Source organism: Alligator sinensis, unplaced genomic scaffold (genome assembly GCF_000455745.1).
Source record: "Alligator sinensis unplaced genomic scaffold, ASM45574v1 scaffold1295_1, whole genome shotgun sequence".
NCBI lineage: Eukaryota > Metazoa > Chordata > Crocodylia > Alligatoridae > Alligator > Alligator sinensis.
In genome coordinates, this window is record NW_005841880.1 from 2,244,535 (window position 1) to 2,263,726 (window position 19,192).

Below are 19,192 nucleotides of genomic sequence, written 5' to 3' on the forward strand. Positions count from 1 at the left end.
CGCACCTGGGCCTACCCACCCCCCAGACCTGTGCCTTCCCCCCCACCCCACCAGGTAGGCGATGGTCCCACCGCGGGAGGGAGGCTATTGCACAGTCCGGACACCCTAATTGTGAAGTTTTTCCTGACGTTGCGCCCGAGTCGGTCCTCCAGGAGTTTGCGGCCGTTGCCCCAGCGAGCGCTGTTCGCCGAGCCGCTCTCAGCCGTCTCTTTTCCAGGCTGAAGAAGGATACCGGGGGCTGTCTGTCCGCGCGCGGGACGTTTCTCTCCCCCCGCGTTAGGTTTCAGCGGCCGTCTCCTACACGTGGAGCGTCGCGTCGGCGCCGGTTACGGTATCCGGGTCGTCGGTAGCGTCTGGTTTCCAGAGAGGTTTTCGCCGCCTTCCAGGTCTGCGGGCGTTTTCGGAGGTCGTTGAGCAGCGACTGAAGTTTCGTGTAACGCGGCCTCTTGCGCAACGCAGGGACGTTGCAGATCTCTCTGCTGCGGGCGGGCGGGCGTGCGAGGCGGCGGTGCAAGGTTGCTCTCCGCCTCGTGCAGCGCTTTGATGCTTAGGACAGCGACCTCTCCTCGCGCTCTTTGCTCTTCCCTCCCTCTGCGCAGGGCGGGTTGACTTCCCGTCTTCCTCATCTCTCCCGTTTTCCCGTCCCTTTTCCTCCTGCCGATTTGTGCCACGTTCCCGCCGTCCCCCTGCAAGTTCAGGTCTCTTCTCCAGTCCCTCTTGTTTTAGTCCTTCCTTCGCATTGCCCCCGTCCCGTCTTTTTCTTTTAGCCCGTTTGTTGCCAAACTTGACGTCCTATCGATTGCTCAACTTCTTGCCTCGAGCCTGAAATCTAACAGCTCTTCGGAGTCACGTGTCTTAACATTTACTCCCTCGTATATTAACCAACATTATTTCTATGGGGTCGATCTCCTGTGTCTTTTAATATAAATATATTCTGTTCCTCTGTGGGTTTTACTATCTTCTGTCGTCGTGCTTTTCAATCTGCAGCTGTTTTCTAGTCACTAAAAATACGTAGGTATCAGTCAACCAGCCCCAGATTCATCCCACGCCATGCCGGGGATCGAATCTCTGGAGCGCTCTGAACCTTCGGAAGATTAAACACCTGTAAAGATAAAGCAGTGTCAGCTAGTTGCGTGCGCTTTGCAAATGCCGGTCTGAATGTGGCTTGTGGGATATCTGAGATCGCTTACGAAGACCGGGTCCTTGTCGCTGGTTTTGAGTTTAGTCGTTACCTGTCGTGAGAGCTCCCTTCTTGAGAACCTCGTTAGATCACAGCTGTTGTCTTGTCTGGAGATATTAAACTATTTCTGCCAACAGCAGTAAGTCTTTGCTGGCAGGCGGTGACAGCAGGTAGTGTGCACAGAGTCGAGTTGGCTTTAACTTAAGCAGCTAGGATATTAGCTCCAACCAAGCCATGGTGACTTACCTCTCAAATCCTGAGTTGTTCTTGGGCTCTTAGAAAAGCAGCACATTGATTTCTAAGACACTTGCAATTAACTTTTAATGCTGTTTCTTTTTCTGGTCCCTCTCAGCTGAGCGGATTGTGTATTCCCTTCGTTCCTCGCCAAACCCTCTGGGTAGCTAATGTTCCTCTTCCGTGTGTTCAGAGGCCAAATGCCCTTTGGGATAAAAGCTTTTTGTTGTTCCAAACTCTCAAATTCTTTTCCAAAGGAACCAACTAGGATTTTTCTTTTCTTCCCTCCCCCCCCACTTAAGATTTAACCCTGGGGCAACTTAAGAGCAAAAATTTAACTTGTTCTAAGGCCACTGAAACAAAAGTCCTTCAGAGTCATGGTTATCAAATGGATCATCTCTTCTTGTAGAAACGTTACAGAAAACGGCGCTTTTTTGCATTGAAACAATTTTTACGGGTGTTCGTTGTTGCAGTGGCTGATGTCTTGTTGGAACAGAGCTGTACTACTTGCAATGATTTGCTTTAAAAAACCCCAACCTGTGATGCTGCAGCACCCTGGGGTGCTTTGAGGTCCTTTCAAGGGTGCCGCAGGGTTCCAGGCAATATGAGTATCATTGAGCACGAACATGATTCACAAGAGAAACCCAGAGATTTTTAATAGGAATTCAGAGTGTTAAAAGCATTCTGGCTTGCTGTGGTTTTTCTAAGTTATGTGCAACAGAAGAATTGCTCTAGTGTTTTTCTTAAGTCAAAAAACAAGAGCTGGCATTTTCCAAGGGGTGTCTTGAGTCTATCAAGGGAGGCCTTGAGTCTAAAGAGGCTGAAAACTGCTGGTTTAAGCAGTCATTGCTCTTGGGGTGGGAGAGATGCTATAGATCGAGGCCTCAGTCAAGTATTCTGATTCACCAAAGTATTCTCAGCACATGTGCAGGGGTCTGGGCTAGCTGGACTGCAGCAGGGGTAACTCGATCATATTTCTACAGCCTGGGTTATACAGAGCATCCTACGCATCCTACCAGCTGATCCAGTGGTCCTTTCTGTCCTTTGTGCAAGCATAAATCTGTGCTTGCAGGATAGAAGTCACGTTACACCTCACAGTGTGTGTGCTTGTGCGCGCGCGCATGTGAAATGCAGTTTTCAGAGAGAAGAAGAGTCCCTCTTTGTGCTGCTCAGAGAGACCATGGAGGGGTGGGAAGTGGTATGTGAAGGGCTATGTTCAAAAGCTGTCACGTTGCAGCTCCTGGGTGCTCTTCCCTTGCTGGTACAGCACGAAAAGATGTGTGTTCTACTAGAAAATGATCTGATACATGAACAAGACCAAACTGTTATATGGGGCTGGTTCAGCGTCTCAGTGTGGACTGAGCTGACACTTACACCGTGGGCCCCTCTAGCCCGCCTGTGTTAAGGTCAGTGAAACAGACCCCGTCATCCAGCACTTGCCTGTATAAGAGTGAAGTGTTTTAGCAGCTAGAAAACTTCATTGCATGATGAGAGAGCCAACAAATGGAGGAATTAGCTTTGCCTCCTGGCATGGTTCATGCCCCCTCCATTATCTCCATCGCTTGCAGTGCTGATTGCTAGAAGCAGCAGGGTGTCTGCACACTTCCAGTAACACCATGACACCCTCCATAGCCTTCCCCATGTCAAAGATCTCTGCCAGAGAGCATTAGTGTTGCTGGTGAGCTCCCAGACTGCTGTTGCACTGCAGTGCACTTTTGCACTGATTAGAATGGGGACAGGTGAGTGTCAGGACATGATGGCACAAAGGTGGTTATGAACTAGTATAATTAGTGTAGCCAAGTCCCACCCTGACCTTAGCTATGTAGGGAAGGGGCAACAGTGAGGCCGTCCCGAAGGAAAGGAAAAGCTCGCATGGTTTCAAATCTCCTCTCCAAAATACTCCAGCCAGCTTGGAACGGAGAATGCTCTAATACACGTGCTGTGTTGCCGTATGAAAGACAATGAGACCGTCGGCTACATGTTCTCTTGATCCTTCCCCACAGGTACCAGGAATGCGGTGTTAAACACCGAGGCCCGCACCATCGAGGCGGACGTGCTGAGCCGACGCTGCGTCATGATGCGGCTGATGGACTTCTCGTACGAGCAGTACCAGAAGGCCCTCCGCCAATCTGCCGGCGCCGTGGTCATCATTTTGCCCCAGGCCATGTCATCGGTTCCGCAGGATGTTGTCCGGGTAAATATCTCGCAAGGCAGGCAGGGGATGGGGAGGCAAGGGTGGGAATGTCATTGCTGAAAGGGAGCAGAGATTCAAGTTACAGTTGTGACAAAACCCCCGCTGTGGGTGCGAGGGTTATGTTCTGTCAAAGTTGATGTGAGAACTTGGGTTTCTCTCCTGTTTGGCCATTCATTTTGCTGCCTCCTGGCATGTGCGATAGACCCTAAGTTTGTGTCTGGTGTTCCGAATTCTCAGCAGTTCATGGAGATAGAGCCTGAAATGCTGGCCATGGAAACCATCGTGCCCGTCTACTTTGCAGTAGAGGATGACGAGCTGCTCTCCATCTACGAACAAACACAGGCTGCTTCTGCATCGCAGGGTTCTGCATCAGCTGCTGAAGGTGAGTTGCAGCATAAGGGGCTTCAGAGGGCATTGAAACTAGCCAGACACATGATCCTTAATTAGATGCCCCAAAGGACAGTAGTAGCTAATGGCTCCACACCATTCTGGGGAGCATTCTGGAGAGGCAGTGTTGTCTAGTGGCTAAAACTGACTGGGAGTGAGGACTCCCAAGTTCCACTCCTAGCTCTACCACGGAGCTGTTATGTGACTTGAACAGGTCACTTCTGCTCTCCCTGGCTCCCTTCTCACATCTGCAAGCTGGTGGCAGAGGAATCACGAAACTTCACTTCCTTGATGAAGTGCTTTTGGTTCCGTGGATGGGAAGCACTGTAATAAGAGCTTAGGAATACGGTCATGACGGGATCTCATCACCTTGTTTCATCTCACGCTGGCAGCAGCCATGAGCAAACGCAGTGAGATTGGCCTGAAAGGTTTGCGTCTGTGGTTCCAACAGAGTCCTAGGAGCCAGCACACCTTGGTCGTGTTCCTGACTCTGACACTAACCAGCCTGTCATTGGGCAGACGTGAGTTAACCGTCTCTGTCTAAGTAGGCTGTAATAGTTACTCCACTAGGCTACATCACCTGTAACACTCTTGAGGTCTATGGGTGTATGTTGCTGCGGGAGTTCAGTGCTGAGAAGAACTGAAATGCTCACCAGATTTTCATTGAAATGCAGCAATATAAACAATGAGTCAGAGATATAATGGGCTTAATTGGCATAGCGGGGCCCTCCATGGATCAGCTGGCAGAAGAAATCAAGAGACAGGATTGTTTCCCAAGTATATTTAACTGTCTGTTCTAGTGCTGTTGCACACAGCAACTGCCAATGGCTTCCAGATGGTTACCAGCGGGGCTCAGAGCAAAGCTGTCAGCGACTGGCTCATAACCAGCGTGGAGGTGAGTTCTCATGATTCGGGAGTGGGGTCTAGGCTGGTGGATAGCTATAGAAAAGCTCCTTCAGCTGGTGACCAGGCGGTGTGTACCTGGGGATCAAAAAGATGAAGCTGCCTGAGGGTTACAAGAGAGAAACAGAATTTCAGTTGCATAGTAGAGGAGGGTTTTGTGTCTTCCCGGCAGCTGAATCCAGAAAGCAGGTTAAGGGCACGGTGCTTGAAGGCAGTGGGAGGAGGGTTTGGTGCTGAGGCTGTTTGAGATGGAGTGGGTGGCAGATTTGTGGGGGGAGAGGGGGGAAGTAAGCTGTGCTGCTATAAAGGCAGTGAAGAACTGCAGGGTAATGCTTCTCTCTGGCTTCTGCAGGGGAGGCTGACTGGGCTGGGAGGAGAGGACCTGCCCACCATTGTGATAGTGGCCCATTACGACTCTTTTGGCGTGGCCCCGGTAAATATTTTTTTCCCCTCCCCTTTGTCCCTGTTGTGCCAAGGCGGAAGCTCGTGTGCTTTACCCGTTAGGCTTGCATTGGCGCTTCTCTGAGCCGGCAGGGGAGTCCACTTTCTCAGTCCTGTCTTTGTCTCCCCAGTGGCTGTCTCACGGTGCAGACTCCAATGCCAGCGGCATCTCTGTGCTCCTGGAGCTCGCCAGGCTGTTTTCTCGGCTCTACACCTACAAACGTACCCATGCAGGGTAAGGTGCTGCTGTCTGGGTCCCAGAATGTGGGGTTGGAGTGACCCAGTGGAACCTGCAGGGTTGGAAATGTTTTGCAGGCAAAGCCCCCTTAACACAGTCGGTGCAGACAGGGTTAAAGCAGCAGCCTGTGTGTGTGTGTACCACAAATCCTGCCATGAAACACAACTGCACCTCCTTCTCCAGCGGGCTCTTTCCTCTTTATTTCCATGCAGTGGTTTTAGTTCATGCTTGGTGAATGGGAGACTCCAACAGAATAAGATTAACATAAGAGTCAGGAACTATCGTGTTGTAAACCCTGCTCTGTCACTGTTTTACACTGTGATCAGTAGTGAATCCCTTAATCTCCATGCCTGTTCCCTATCAGTTCAGCAAAGCTAATGACTCTTCCCAACTTCACGAGGTTGTTGGGCGCCTGGATTAGTTAATGTCCATACAGATCTTTGGAAATGCAAAGGACATAGAAGCACCAAGCATTCAGCGTTCCAGCAGGCATTTCCTTGCCTTGTGTTAGCATGTGGGTGACGTTCTATTCCTGTCTGGATATTACACTCAAGTGTGTCTGGTACACGAAGTGAAAGCCATCGTGACTTCACCCTTGGATGCTAACAGAAGGCAGCTCCTATTAATGAGCCATCGTTAGTCTGGGAATCGTTTTGAATTCCATGCGTGGTTCTGAGTACTCCCTGAGAAGGTTGTTTCTACACCCAGTAAATCAATGCGACTGACTCACTTTTCCCCGTTTCTCGGTGCGCAGGTATAATCTGCTGTTCTTCGCATCTGGAGGTGGCAAGTTTAACTATCAGGGAACCAAGAGGTGGTTAGAAGACAACTTGGATCACACAGGTTTGAGAGATGGGAAGGGATGGGTGTGTGGGATCACTCTGTAGGCTTTGCTGAGTCGAGCAACTTAGTATTGTAGAAAACGGGGATTGGAAGGGACCTCAGGAGGTCATGTCAACCCCTTGCTCAAAGCAGGACCATCCCCAAATAGATCATCCCAGCTAAGGCTTTGTCTATCCGGGTCTTAAAAGCCTCTAAGGATGGAGATTCCACCACCTCTCTGGGTAACCTGTTCCAGTGCTTTGCTACCCTCCTAGTGAGAGTTTTTTTTCCGAATATCCAACCTCAACTTCCCTTGCCGCATCTGGAACCCATTGCTCCTAGTTCTGTCATCTGCCCCCACTGAGAACAGCCCAGCTCCATCCTCTTTGGAACCCCCTGCAGGCAGTGGAAGGCTGCTATTAAATCCCCCTCGGTCTTCTCTTCTTCTATGAGAACCTCCACTCCCTGTGCTGCGATAAAATCACCACCCCCTTCCCTTCCCCAGTTAACTTCCATGGCTATAATACTGTTTGCAGGCCAGCTATTAGCTCACTGGGTCCTGTCTCGCTTCAGAGTCTGGCTCTCACGGCTGTATGACCAAGACCAAAAATAAGATGTCCAGCTTTGGATTAGCACCTTGCAGTGAGCTCCTCTGGTAAACGCACCCTTCCAAGGTGCATTGTGCGCTTGCTTCTCTGAGTGTAAAAGGGAACCCCGAGCTGGTGGTTGTAGCATGACTTGGAGTCAGGAGATCTGGTCTCTTCCTTGGGCCGGTCTTTTCACTCTGTTCCTTAGTTTCCCCTTCTAAAATGAAGACGCTACCATTAAACTGTTGCAACAGAATTGGGCAACTTAATGCACATGTAAAATACTTTGAGCTCTTTCAAATGAAAGGTGCCATTAATGCCAAGCATTGTTACAGGGAAGTCATCTTTCCAGTTGGGTAGGATTTTATCGTCCGCCCAACCACACCAACCTACTGTGTTAAGGCACAGTACAGTCTCTTTCCATGCTGTCTGAATTGCTGCATGGAAAGAGAAGGGAACAAGAAGCATACTGAACTCTTTACTTTGAATCACTAATATGCGAGCCACACTGGGAGACCTCCTCTCCATATGTCCTGCAGATGTTTCTGGTCCTCGAGCACAGACTCAGGGGTTTGGCTCGGTCTGTTTCAGATTCCAGTCTGCTCCAAGACAACGTCGCGTTTGTTCTTTGTCTCGACACCCTGGGCCGAGGGAACAGTCTTCACCTCCATGTTTCGAAGCCTCCCAAGGAGGGGACCCTGCAGCATGCGTTTCTGAGGGAGCTGGAGATGGTAACACATTGGGTTGGGTTGACTGAATGCATGTTCCCTGGGAGGAAGCCTGGGGGTGACTTGCCAAGGGGAGCTGTTTTGCTTCCATGATGGAGCGTGTGTACCTAAGGTGCTGAAGGGGAGCAGTTTTGATGTAGACCTAGGCTCTTATTTCTGGTAGACTTGATCGGAGCGAAGAGTCCTCCATGGTTTAGGAATCCAGAATGGACCAGACTGGATCAGTTACCTTCCCCTAGAGCTTCCCTATAGAGCCTCTTGCTTGTAAGAACCCGTTATAGTTGGCTCCTTTGCCAGATGGCAGCCTTGGCCACGTGGCTACCATAAAACATCACATAGATATTAAGAGCCAGAATTTGAGGGTTGTGACTTATGTTAGGGTCCTTATTTTCCAGGTGCCTCTGCCTTCACCGGCCCCTCCTGGCAGATTGTTGGCACAAATTTTTACCCCTTTTCTTTGAATGGAGGAGGAAGTGTTTCCATTACAAGCGCCAGTTCTGGTTTGGAGAGGGAGGGGAGGGGATGTACTTGGAAGCAATGGGACTCCTAGTCCCTGGGCATCCTTCTTCTCGGCTGGTGGACATTTCCCACAGGTGGTTGCCAGCCAGTTCCCCGGAGTACAGTTCTCCATGGTGCACAAGAAAATCAACTTGGCTGATGACATGCTGGCATGGGAACATGAGCGCTTCGCCATCCGCCGCCTGCCTGCCTTCACTGTCTCACACCTGGAAAGTCACCGGGACAGTCTGCGCAACAGTATCATGGATGTGAGGTCAGTGATTTGGGGGCTGGGGGAGCGGGCTATGGTGATTGATCAGTTGTTGAGTGGACGTGGGAGTTTAGCAAATGGTTTTCTGGTGTCGTACCTTTACCAAGTCCTCTCTGTGCACCTGGAGTAATGGAAGAAACCAACTCGGAGTGGGGAACAGCAATCCATAATCATGCCACGGCTGGGCTTCTTGTTCCTCCTCTTCTCAAAGTAGTGGTATGCCATGAAAAGGGCGTTATCCAGCAGACACTGCTGCCAGCTACACTCCTCCTTTTCCTTTTGCAGAGCGTGGGTGGACACCAAGGCTCTCACACGCAACACCAGGATCATTGCTGAAGCTCTAACACGGGTCATCTACAACCTAACAGAGAAGGTAAGAATCCCCCTCCCATAGTCAGCCAGGCTTTTCCCAAATATCTTAAACCCCTACATCTGCCTTCATTGCAGCATCCCCTTTCTCTCTCCACAGGGGGCTCCAGCTGACCTGCAGATCTTCACAGAGCAGATGGTAAGGGAGCAGGGGACCTAGACATGATTTGAAGTGAAGCGCTCTGGTGTCCTTTAGTCAGTCATGTGAACTTGGTCCTTTCTCTTTCTGCAGGAGATTCAGGAGGAGCAGCTCGAGTCAGTGATGGACTGGCTGACCAGTCAGCCCAGAGCCGCCCAGCTCATCGATAAAGACAGCACCTTCCTCAACACCTTAGAATACTATATGGGGCGCTACCTGAAGGATGTCAAACAGCATCATGTGAAGGCAGATAAACGGTAAGGGAAGTGTCTCGGTGGGTGGCAGCGTTTCAGATGCTGCCCTCAGCCTGGGGTGCCTGTGCTCCCTGTTCTCTGCTGTGCCTTTACTCCGTAGAAGATGCAGACCATGACTCTAGCAGGAAGTGCCACATCCTTTGAGGCAGTGGTTTTCAACCTGTGGTCTATGGACCCCTGGGGGTCTGCAAACTATGTCTAAGAGGTCCACAACAGACGACTATGATCAATCAAAAGTATGTGAATACTTACACTTACAATTCAAAGGGGTCTGCACCTCCCTTCAAAATTTTTTAGGGGTCCACAAATGAAAAAAGGTTGAAAACCGCTGCTTTAAGGAATTCTTCTGGATTCCAGCAAGCATGAATAATAGTCTCAGCTTCAGTGGTGTCAATAAGGAGGCTTTGTTTTTCCCTGCTCAAGCCCCTCCTTCCTTGGCAGTCTGCTTTGAAATACTACCAAGCCTTCCTTCGATGCAGTAAAAGGAACAGCAGCCTCTCTGCACCCAGAGCCTGATCTCAGAAAGAGATGGTCTGTCTTCCCTGTTTAGCTCTTTGGGATGGGGCAACCCGTGGGCTAAATAAAGCATTCCCAGGGCACCTGCTCTTTGAGATGCATGAAGCGTTTATGGAGACAGACTTGTTCCCAGGTCAGAAAACAGCCTTGTCTTGGATCTTAGATGGGGTTCAGTGATCTGGGTGTTGCTCTGTCTCTGATTAAGTGGCGGGGGGTGTATAGGAGTAGTAGTTTACCTAGGTAGCTAGCAACAGCTGTACATTGGTCTGTGAAATGCTCCTGCTTCTGAGTCAGTCGCTTCCTTCAGAAGGCAGAGGAAGGACTGGAGGTTTTAAAAGGCTTCCTTCGCTTCCCCTGGACCCAGTATCCATTAGGGTTACAGCATTTAAAGGACTGCTTCTTTTCACAGGGACCCCGAGTTTGTTTTCTACGATCAGTTGAAGCAGGTGATGAATGCGTACAGGTGTGTATCTCCCTTGGGGCAGGCTGGGGTTTCTTTCACCTCCATGGGTCTGGCTACTGTAGTGTTCTCATTGGTTGTTCATCTGTTTTAGGGTCAAGCCGGCAATCTTTGACCTGCTCCTGGCTCTCTGCATAGCAGCCTACCTCGGAGTTGCCTACATTGCAGTCCAGGTGAGGAAACAGGAGAGATCCTTCCATTCCTTTGCTTCCTCTTTAAACTATGGGAACAGGATGCTGGGTGTATTCAGGCAGTCCCAACCTGATTCAAGCTGTGGTACCCCTGACTTTGGCCTCTTCCGGTGCTGAAATTTTTCATCTGCTTGCCCTTGCCAGGAGTCGTTAGGATGATAATGCGATACATATCTTTAAAAGATGGGCTACATCTGTTAGATTACCTTGAATTCGACCTGCAGTTGCTTTCATGGGCTTCAGATTAAAATATTCCATCCGGATTAATTCAACTGTGTGTCTGTTATATTTAAGGATTTACAGCCTGTGATAGGTTAGATCACGCACTGAGACTCACATAACATCTGAGCACAAGGTGCCAGAATTGCAGACAACTCAAAACTTAGGGGTTTTATTTAAATAAAAAGAACCATAGCATGGAAGAGATCAGGGAATACAGGGCCTTTGGAATAAAAGAGCGTCTATTCAGGGTGGTATTTTGGCTCAGTCATCCTGATGTCCTAAGCTTGTTGGCCTGGGTGTAAACTCAGCGAGCTGCTGCGTTTGATGTGTTAATGAGCCCACTGCATATCTGGTTCCTAATCCTCAGTGGTTTTCTTTTTAAGGGTCAATGGCAGGGAGTCAGTGGGTCATGGTCTGGACCTTCAGGCTTATTTTTGTGATTTTTTTTAATTTAAGGAAATAACACGATTGGATTCAACATACATATATATATTAACTTGGAGGAAAAACCCATGGTCTTGTATGATTCAAAGGGTCTGTCCACTAATTTATTAGTAGCCAGATAGATCAGGGGGCATTGGGACTGGCTGCTTGGGAGTTTGTGACCGTGTTTTGTGACCCAAGCAGTCTTTCCTGCACAAGTGCAGGGGGGCTGGACCCAATAATCTTGTAAGGCCCCTTCCAGCCCCTAACAACTATGAATTTCTGAATCTAAATGTCTGCAGTAGCCATTTCTAACAGGAATTGGATGGGTTTTAAACCACTTGTAAAACGACAAAAGCCAAAGCAGTGTGAAAGGCTTTAAAGCCTTTGTCATTGGCTGCTTTTCTGTTTTGCAATCCTGAAATCATTCATGTTGCAAACAGGCCACATCACGCTGTACCAAACTTGGCAGGAGTTTCCCAGCAGCTTCAGTGAGAGAGCAGGGTCGGGTTGAAAAACCTAGTGTTTAAATTAGCTTGATTTCAGATTGGTAGCACACAGCTTATGGCCGCCAGTGATTGATAGGGCTGTGCTGGCAGACCTGTCTGGGCATTCCCGTACCGAGCTCATTCTTCTTCTCTTGTAACCTTTGCTTTGCAGGCTGCGTTGTAACATCGGTTTGCTAAGACCCAACTAGGCTCTTCTTGGTGTGGGGTGAACTCAGCCCCAACCCAGGTCTGGCACTCATGTGCTAGCATTGCCTCCAAACGTGCTCCTCCTCATAGGGGAAAATGCATATTGCCTTTCTGTTAGCAGTTACATGGACTCACTTGTAATTTTTTTCACCCTTTCTAGCACTTTGGTCTCCTCTACAAGACAGTGCAGAGATTATCCCTTAAAACCAAGCAGCAGTGAAGCGACAAACCCATCCCATCAAGCAGCACTGAGCCACCGGTGAGCCCAGCAGGAGCTTCTGCCTTCCACTGAATGGTGCATGCTTTCCTCCCTTTCTCTCTTCACCAACCCAGAGGAGGAAGGAAAGCAGCAATTAACAGAAATTTCAGCTCTCGTGCACCTTTTCAGCTCCCCGCCCCCTTCCAGCTTGCCAATTTTCATTTCCATCATGGCGAGGGAGACCTGCAGAGACTGGCGACCCCCTGCGGGTAGTGCAAATGCTGCCTAAGGTAACGATTCCTCTGAACAGAGTCTCTGTGAAGGGCGTGGGTGCTATACCTGGCTTCACAGACGCATGCCGTGCAGCCAGCTGGGAACCACCGCGGGGGAAAGCTCTGCTCAGCAAACAGGACTCGACGCACTCATTTGAAACATGTGCACATGTAAATTAAAGAGAGAATTACTAGCACGTTTCCTACTGCACCTCTTCCTTCCATCCCCACCCTCCCCGCCAGCTTCAGGAGAGGGGTATTTGGCAACCAGTGTCTCCAGCAAACGGCTCATTGCATGTTCTTCAGACAGTGCAATAACAGTTCCCTTGTTTCGAAGGTGCACGGAAACAACCTCGACTGTTAATCAGGTTGAGGAAAGAAGGAGGATCGTTTGCGGGTTCCCACCACAGGGTTCCCTACGTGATGTGCCTCTGCGGGAGGCTGCGTTCTGCTGTGTGCTAGATTTCCTCAACCACTCTGCTGGTGCTGCTGCTGCTGCTGCTGCTGCTGCTGTGCTTGGCTCCTGCTGTTCTCAGCCGGGGGCGGGAGAGGGAGGCTTGAAGTTCAGAGCTGCTGCAGGATCCACCCCCTAGGCCGTTCTGTGTCGACACTTTGGCTATACTAATAGCATGAGCAAGCTAGTACTGGTCATGCTATCTGGTCAGTAATCCAGTTACTTTCCATTCCTTTCTCTTTCCACTCCCAGCTGGGCTGATTTTTTTTCAGCCCTGTTCGCCTGCATCTCAGGGCTTTGTTTAATATTTCTTGTCACTTCTCTTTTCTGACTGCTGGTCCTAGCCTCGTGGTGTGTGTGTGTGTGTGTGTGTACGTGTCAGTACCCAAAGCACGGCTGTGGCTTCCTTTTTCCTGTTCCCGAGAGAGGCAGGGCATCAGCCGTTACTTTCTAAAGGAGGTCTTCTGAACGTTGAATGAATGTCGCTGTTTCTAGAATTGTAATGGAGAGCGCATGCGTTAATACCTGGCACTCACTCATTCTCTGTTACCTGTGTCCTTAAGCAAGACTGTATTCTTCTGTTGGCTAATACTTGAGGATGGGGTTGCCTAAAACCGTGGGGAAGACGTATGCAGAAACTATTAGCCCCCATCGTAATAGTAAGCCCCTCAATTAGATTTCTAAGATAACTGGAATATAATGTGTCTTGTAACCATTTTGTGATGAGGCCTGCTAGCAGGGGAGGCAGTTTTTAGTTTTGTAACCACCAAGTCCTAAAGTGAAAATAGCCACTAGCTTGGAGCCAGGCTTTGGAGACATCTGAGCCTGACGTTCTCTGATTTTAATAGCAGATCTCCAGCTGACAACAGCATGCTTTTGTACAAGTTTCTTTCTGTACTTACTGTGCTCTGTGCAGACACGGTGGACACTTTTACGTGTGCTTGGTGGGGGGCCGGGACACACAGCGCTTTAATTAGAGTGCCTCCAAGAGCCTCTCTAATTAAAGTGCCGCTGCGTCTCGTGTATTAGTGTCAATCAGATTAATTGAGTCTGCTCTGATGCGCTGTAATTACAGCATGTCGGAGCAACCTACCCCCACTCGTGTACAGCCAGCCAGTATTTCCCCAAACCACAGGTCATTCTTTTGAGGCTAAATTCTTCCCTGGGGTATTGAAATAAAGCACCCTCTTCTCCCCTTACCCCGCACAAGAAAAGCACTAGCTCTCTGTCCACAGATGTGTGTTAGTGCAGAACAGCGTGTTAGGGTCTGGAGTTTCAGTAACCAAGCCCTTTGGACGAGGGTTTAAACCTCTTGGGTGTTCAATCATCTCTTAAAAAAAAAAAAAAAAGAATTAACAAGAGATTATTCAGCTTCACTAAGACTTTCTCCCCTGTTGTGCGAATATCCCACTGTAGCCAGTGTGCATTGACTCTACTCCTTAAAGGGCCTGACTCTTCACAAGGGTTAGCAGCTTTCCAGGGATTTCTGCTTGCTGTTGTAAATACCCCACACGTGTGAAAATAGTTTTAGAGGAGAAACTTGCCCTCTGCTGTTCCCTTGGGTGCTGACTTCAAATGGGTCCCTTGGTCTGGTTGGGGCTGCTAGCAACCCCACTGCAGAAGCCATCGTAAATGGACTGTGGATGCTTGTTTCCTCCTTGATTTGGAAGAAAACCGTGGCAGTTTGCCTTCATGTCGCACCCGACGTCTGCTCCCTCCCTTGCATGCCTGCTGGGCTCTCTTGGGTACCTACAGCCCATGCCCTGGGGGGTGTCAGTGAAGCTGCATTTTTTAAGAGGCAGTGAACGTTTCTGTTCGCCAACTTAGCTAGGCCATCACAGCCTTGTAGTTTGGGGGCCTGGCTGAAGCATCTGCGACTTGTCCACATCCTTTCCGTAGTGGGGGGGCCCAAAACTGGACACAGGACTCCAGATGTGGCCTCCCCAGTGCCGAATAGAGGGGAATAATTACTTCCCTCGATCTGCTGGCAATGCCAGTTGCTCCCCAGCCTGTAGCTAAGCAGCAGCTCTGCAGAAAAGGATCTGGGGGTGACAGTGGACAATAATGGACGTGAGCCAGCGGTGTGGCCTTGTTGCCAAGAAGGCTAACAGCTACTGGGCTGCACTGGTAGGAGCGTTGCCAGCAGATCAAGGGAAGTGATTATTCCCCTCTATTCTGCACTGGTGAGGCCACATCTGTAGCACTGTGTCCAGTTGTGGGCCCCCCACTACAGAAAGGATGTGGACAAGTTGGAAAGAGTCCAGTGGAGGGCAGTAAAGATGGTCTGGGGGGCATGACTTATGAGAAGAGGTGGAGGGAACTGGGCGTATTTAGTCTGGGGAAGAGAAGACTGAGGGGGGGATCGAATAGCAGCCTCCATCTCCCTGCAGGGGGGCTGCAAAGAGGATGGAGCTGGGCTGGTCTCAGTGGTGACAGATGACAGAAGGAGCAATGGGCTCAAGCTGCAGCAAGGGAAGTTGAGGTTGGATATTAGGAAAAACTTTCTCACCAGGAGGGTGGGGAAGCACTGGGATGGGACGGGTTACCCAGAGAGATGGTGGAGCCTCCATCCTTGGAGGTTTTTAAGGCCTGGTTTGACAAAGTGCTGGCTGGGATGATGTAGTTGGGACTCTGTGAGGTCCCTTCCAACCCTCACTTTCTGATTCTTTAAAATGGGGATTTGTAATGTTACAGCTTGCTAGTGTTTTTGCACTCTGGTAAAGGTTTTCTTCCTTCATTATCCCAGATCATCCCTCCACCCAGCTTGGAGCAGTGGGGCGTCTCCTTTGCTTCGTGTAGAATGGCTACCGCGGAGCAGAAGTCGCTAACATTTATGAGCATCAGGCAGTAGAGAGCAGGCTTGGGGTGTCCTCACTTGCAGATATCTCTGGGCAAAAACAATCTGAAGTCTCAGCATCACCAGCTCCCCTTGGAGTAAATCGTGCTGCATCTCCATCCTCATCAAGTTTTCAGTGCTGAACCTACAGTTTAGAGCCTTGTGGTGCAGGAAATAAATACTGGACATTCCTGATTGCGGGAAAGTTGCCACTTTATCTTAAAGCAAAGAGGGCAGGGCTGTGTGGTCACAGGACACACGCTCGTGGGCAATTGGTGGCCTAATCCCTTGATCTATCACAGGTTGGAGCAATTTAATCTCTGATTTAAGCACTCTGGTCATCCCTACCTTGTTGCTATGGAATGTAGGTTCAGACACTAATTACTATGGGTAGGGGCAGGCAGTGCTGATCAAAGGGCACTTGCAGATACTAAACCCATAAATCTGAGAGAGAAGGATTTACAACCTCATGCCTGAAGAAGAAAGAGGCTTTGATATATTTAATCAAGCCTCGAGCCCTAAATCCCACTATCACAGATCCTTGGAGTTCGATCACTTCCCCCCCTTTTGCCCGCGTCTCTTTTTGAAGTCATTAAAACTTCCAGCCGATCCCGGTGCGGTGCTCTGCTTTTTGTAATAACGAGACGATGGTGCTGTTCCCGGCAGGCTGAGATTTCACTGCGCCTGGCTCCTCTTCCTGCCCCGGAGACGCATGCAGAGAGAAATGATCTCGTTGGGGATGGTCCTGTTTTGAGCAGGGGGTTGGGCTAGATGTGACCTCCCAAGATCCCTCCCAAACCTCCTTTTCTATGATTCGATATTTAATAAAACATCTCTTTGATCCAGCACGGAAGAGTCTAGCTCGTGCACGGCTCCACCGTGCCCCCATTTCTCTTCTGGTTTGCAGCAGGACTTCTCGGTCTCGTAGAGGAAGGGCTGAAAACAAGTAATCAAGTTGGCATGGGCGTGAAAGTTGAGCCTTAGCAGGCACGGGACAATGATGCGCGCGACCCACCGACTTCACCCGCTGTCAGGGGGATGTGAAAGCCAGCTCAGCAGAAGACTGGTCCTGCTCAAGCAGGCTGTGGCTACTTGAGTTATTTTTCAGGCTCCCCCTTGCAGACTGCCCAGAGGACTGCTCTCTTATTCCCAGCCTCACTAATGTCTTTGCCCTGCCCAGAGGAGGCACCTCCTTGTACAAGGGAGGGATGCTGCCATGTCATCTGGGTACTCGGTGATTTCACAGGGGACATTCTGGTTATAAGCTGTTAAAACCAAAGCCCTCAACCGGAATAAATTAAGCAACAGAAACAGCCAGTCAAGGTGCAATCAAGCTGGGGAGGGGAGAACAGAAACTTTCATCCGGCAGTTCCTCTACAAGCTCAGACCCGGGCTGGGTTATCATTTCCGAGAGAGGCAGCCAGGCTTGCTTTAAAGATTCCCAGTGATGGAAGATCAGTCACATCCCTTGTTAAGTCGCTCAGCTGGCTAATTACCGTGGCTAATGTGCTCCTTCTCTAGTCTTCATTTATTTTTTGCTTTAGCTCCCAGCCATCTGATAACTGCAAGGTTACAAATTGAAATGTTCTAGGCTCAGGAAACGGGGGGGGGGGGGGGGTTTATCACTGTAATATTAGTTCAGTTATTTTTACTGTGTGTATGCCGAGGTGCATATTTAAAATAAGAATAGAGAAGTCAACATAAAATAAGAATAGCGAAGTCAACATGAGTCAGCATCACAACTAGCATAATTTCCTGATCAAAATAGCATCGATGTGTCTAAATATTTTAATTTCTTTATTTTTTTTGTGTGTGTGTCATCCCCACCCCCCCATGCGAAGGCCAGTAGGTTTGAGGAGAGCAGTTTGCTCGAACAAGCAACTGGGTTTTGCTAGCAGAGTTTGTACGTGCCCTGCTCTGTGGTTTAGGATTATAATCTCACCAGGAAGGAAAGAGACTCTAGAGGGTCTTGCAGCAGGTACGTTCCCTTTGGGAGATCGGAGGGCGTTACCACTGCAGTAGAAAGCGTTTTGGAGAAAAGGAGGAGATTCTGCAGTCTCGAATGGAGCAAAACCTGCAAGATGGGTCCAAGGGGGATGGAGCTGGGCTGTTCTCAGTGGGGGCAGATGATGGGACAAGGAGCAATGGGCTCAAGCTGCAGCAAGGGAGGTTGAGGTTGGATATTAGGGAGAAAAAACATTTTCACTAGGAGGGTAGTAAAACACTGGAACAGGTTACCCAAAGAGGTGGTGGGCTCTCTCCATGCTTGGAGGTTTTTAAGTTCCAGCTAGACAAAGCCTGGGCTGGGATGATGTAGCTGGGGCTGGTCCTGCTTGGAGCAGAGGGTTGGACTAAGTGCGACCCCCTGATGTTCCTTCCAGCCCTAGTTTTCCATGAAAACACTTGGGTTTCAGGAAAGTTCTGCTTGATTTAAGGATCGCAGAATACAGCTCCGAAGAGAGCGTTGTGGTGAAAAGATGGCTATTTTGCAAACCGGCTGCAGAGACGCGATCTGTCCGCAGCATCGGCTGTTCCCAAAACCAATGCTCCGCGCGTGCAAAAGTGGCTCGGAGCCCCTCCAGATGCGGTTGCTATATTTATTCAAGTGCACGCCGAGGAGGATGGGCCAAGTCGGCTTTTGGAGTTGCGAGCATTAAAAAAAAAAAAAAAAATACTTCTTACGTTTTGTTTCCCAATATCTGTAACTCGAGGGCAGCTGAATGGACTTAGCTCAGAAATTCTCCAAAAGCTTCAGCCGTGCTGTGGTGCAGCCTGGATCAATTTAGGCGCTTTTATGTTTTATGAGCCTAAACCACCGGGGTTTCCATTTCGAGACCCAATGCTCCTCACATCGCGAAGCCTATTACTAGACTTCTTTCTAGTCCTTTGAAGTCGACGGGCTCTTCCAGGGCTCACCCACCCGTCTGGCAACAGCGGAGCAAGTTGGCAGCTGCGCAGCAGCGTCTTGCATCTAGTGAATCCAGCACGTTGCCCTAAAGGTTCAAAACTGCATGAAACGGGGCCGCTCCGTTCAGCGCTGTCCCTCCTCTCGGGTGGTTCGGTCTCTTTGCACGCTGAGCTCGCTTTCTGGTTTTGCTTTTATTTGACCGTAAACTTGGGACTTGAGTCACCAGTTGGACGCGGGTCTTCAGAGCGCAGCTGAACGACAGCGCCACGTTCGCTACCCTGCACAGCTTAGAAACGGGACCGACGTCTCCCCCGTGCTCGCGCGTCCCAAACGCCACCTTGAATTATTCCAGCCTTCTACGTCTCTCTGGCTTGTGTCTGCCACGTGGTCGGCTCGGGATGAACCAGCGCCTCGTCGTTTCTCTTATACCGGGACACACCAATGTTCTTAGCCCCTGGAAACCTTTCGAAACAGCTGCGTTTCCCTTCTACCCAAATGCAAAAGCACTGGGCTGGGGCCCGACTCCACTTCATTGAGCTGCTGATGTACTAACACTGCCAGGTGATGGAGTTGTTCCCCCCCTTAACACTACCTTGCATTTTGTGCTTGCGTGTGCACCGTTTCCAGACTGGCCGCTCAGTTGGGCTGGTTTCATTCCCTTCTCGCCCGTCTCCGTTCGCTACCGGAGGGGAGAGTATTGCGCAGAAGTACAACGGTGAATTGTTCTGTCTGATACCAGGGAGGTTCCTGTTCTTTTAATTACTGCACTGA

The 19,192-nt window shown here is 49.8% G+C and overlaps 1 protein-coding gene across 3 annotated transcripts; it reads left to right on the forward strand.

The window, feature by feature from the left end:
* The first annotated feature begins 3,395 nt into the window (after window positions 1-3,395).
* NCLN (nicalin) lies at window positions 3,396-17,719 on the forward strand. 3 transcript variants are annotated; one of them, XM_025196459.1, is made up of 15 exons: window positions 3,396-3,608; window positions 3,846-3,990; window positions 4,796-4,890; window positions 5,251-5,331; window positions 5,471-5,574; window positions 6,332-6,420; window positions 7,578-7,717; window positions 8,308-8,486; window positions 8,769-8,856; window positions 8,953-8,991; window positions 9,085-9,248; window positions 10,171-10,224; window positions 10,316-10,394; window positions 11,913-12,011; window positions 15,424-17,719. In XM_025196459.1, exons 1-14 carry the CDS (start codon window positions 3,489-3,491, stop codon window positions 11,970-11,972), a joined length of 1,437 nt encoding a protein of 478 aa, XP_025052244.1. In that variant the 5' UTR covers window positions 3,396-3,488; the 3' UTR covers window positions 11,973-12,011; window positions 15,424-17,719. The 3 variants fall into 3 exon arrangements, with proteins under 3 accessions (XP_025052244.1, XP_025052243.1, XP_025052242.1); XM_025196458.1 differs by lacking the exon at window positions 15,424-17,719 and adding an exon at window positions 12,141-14,026; XM_025196457.1 differs by lacking the exon at window positions 15,424-17,719 and having other exon boundaries at window positions 11,913-14,026.
* Window positions 17,720-19,192: the final 1,473 nt, after the last annotated feature.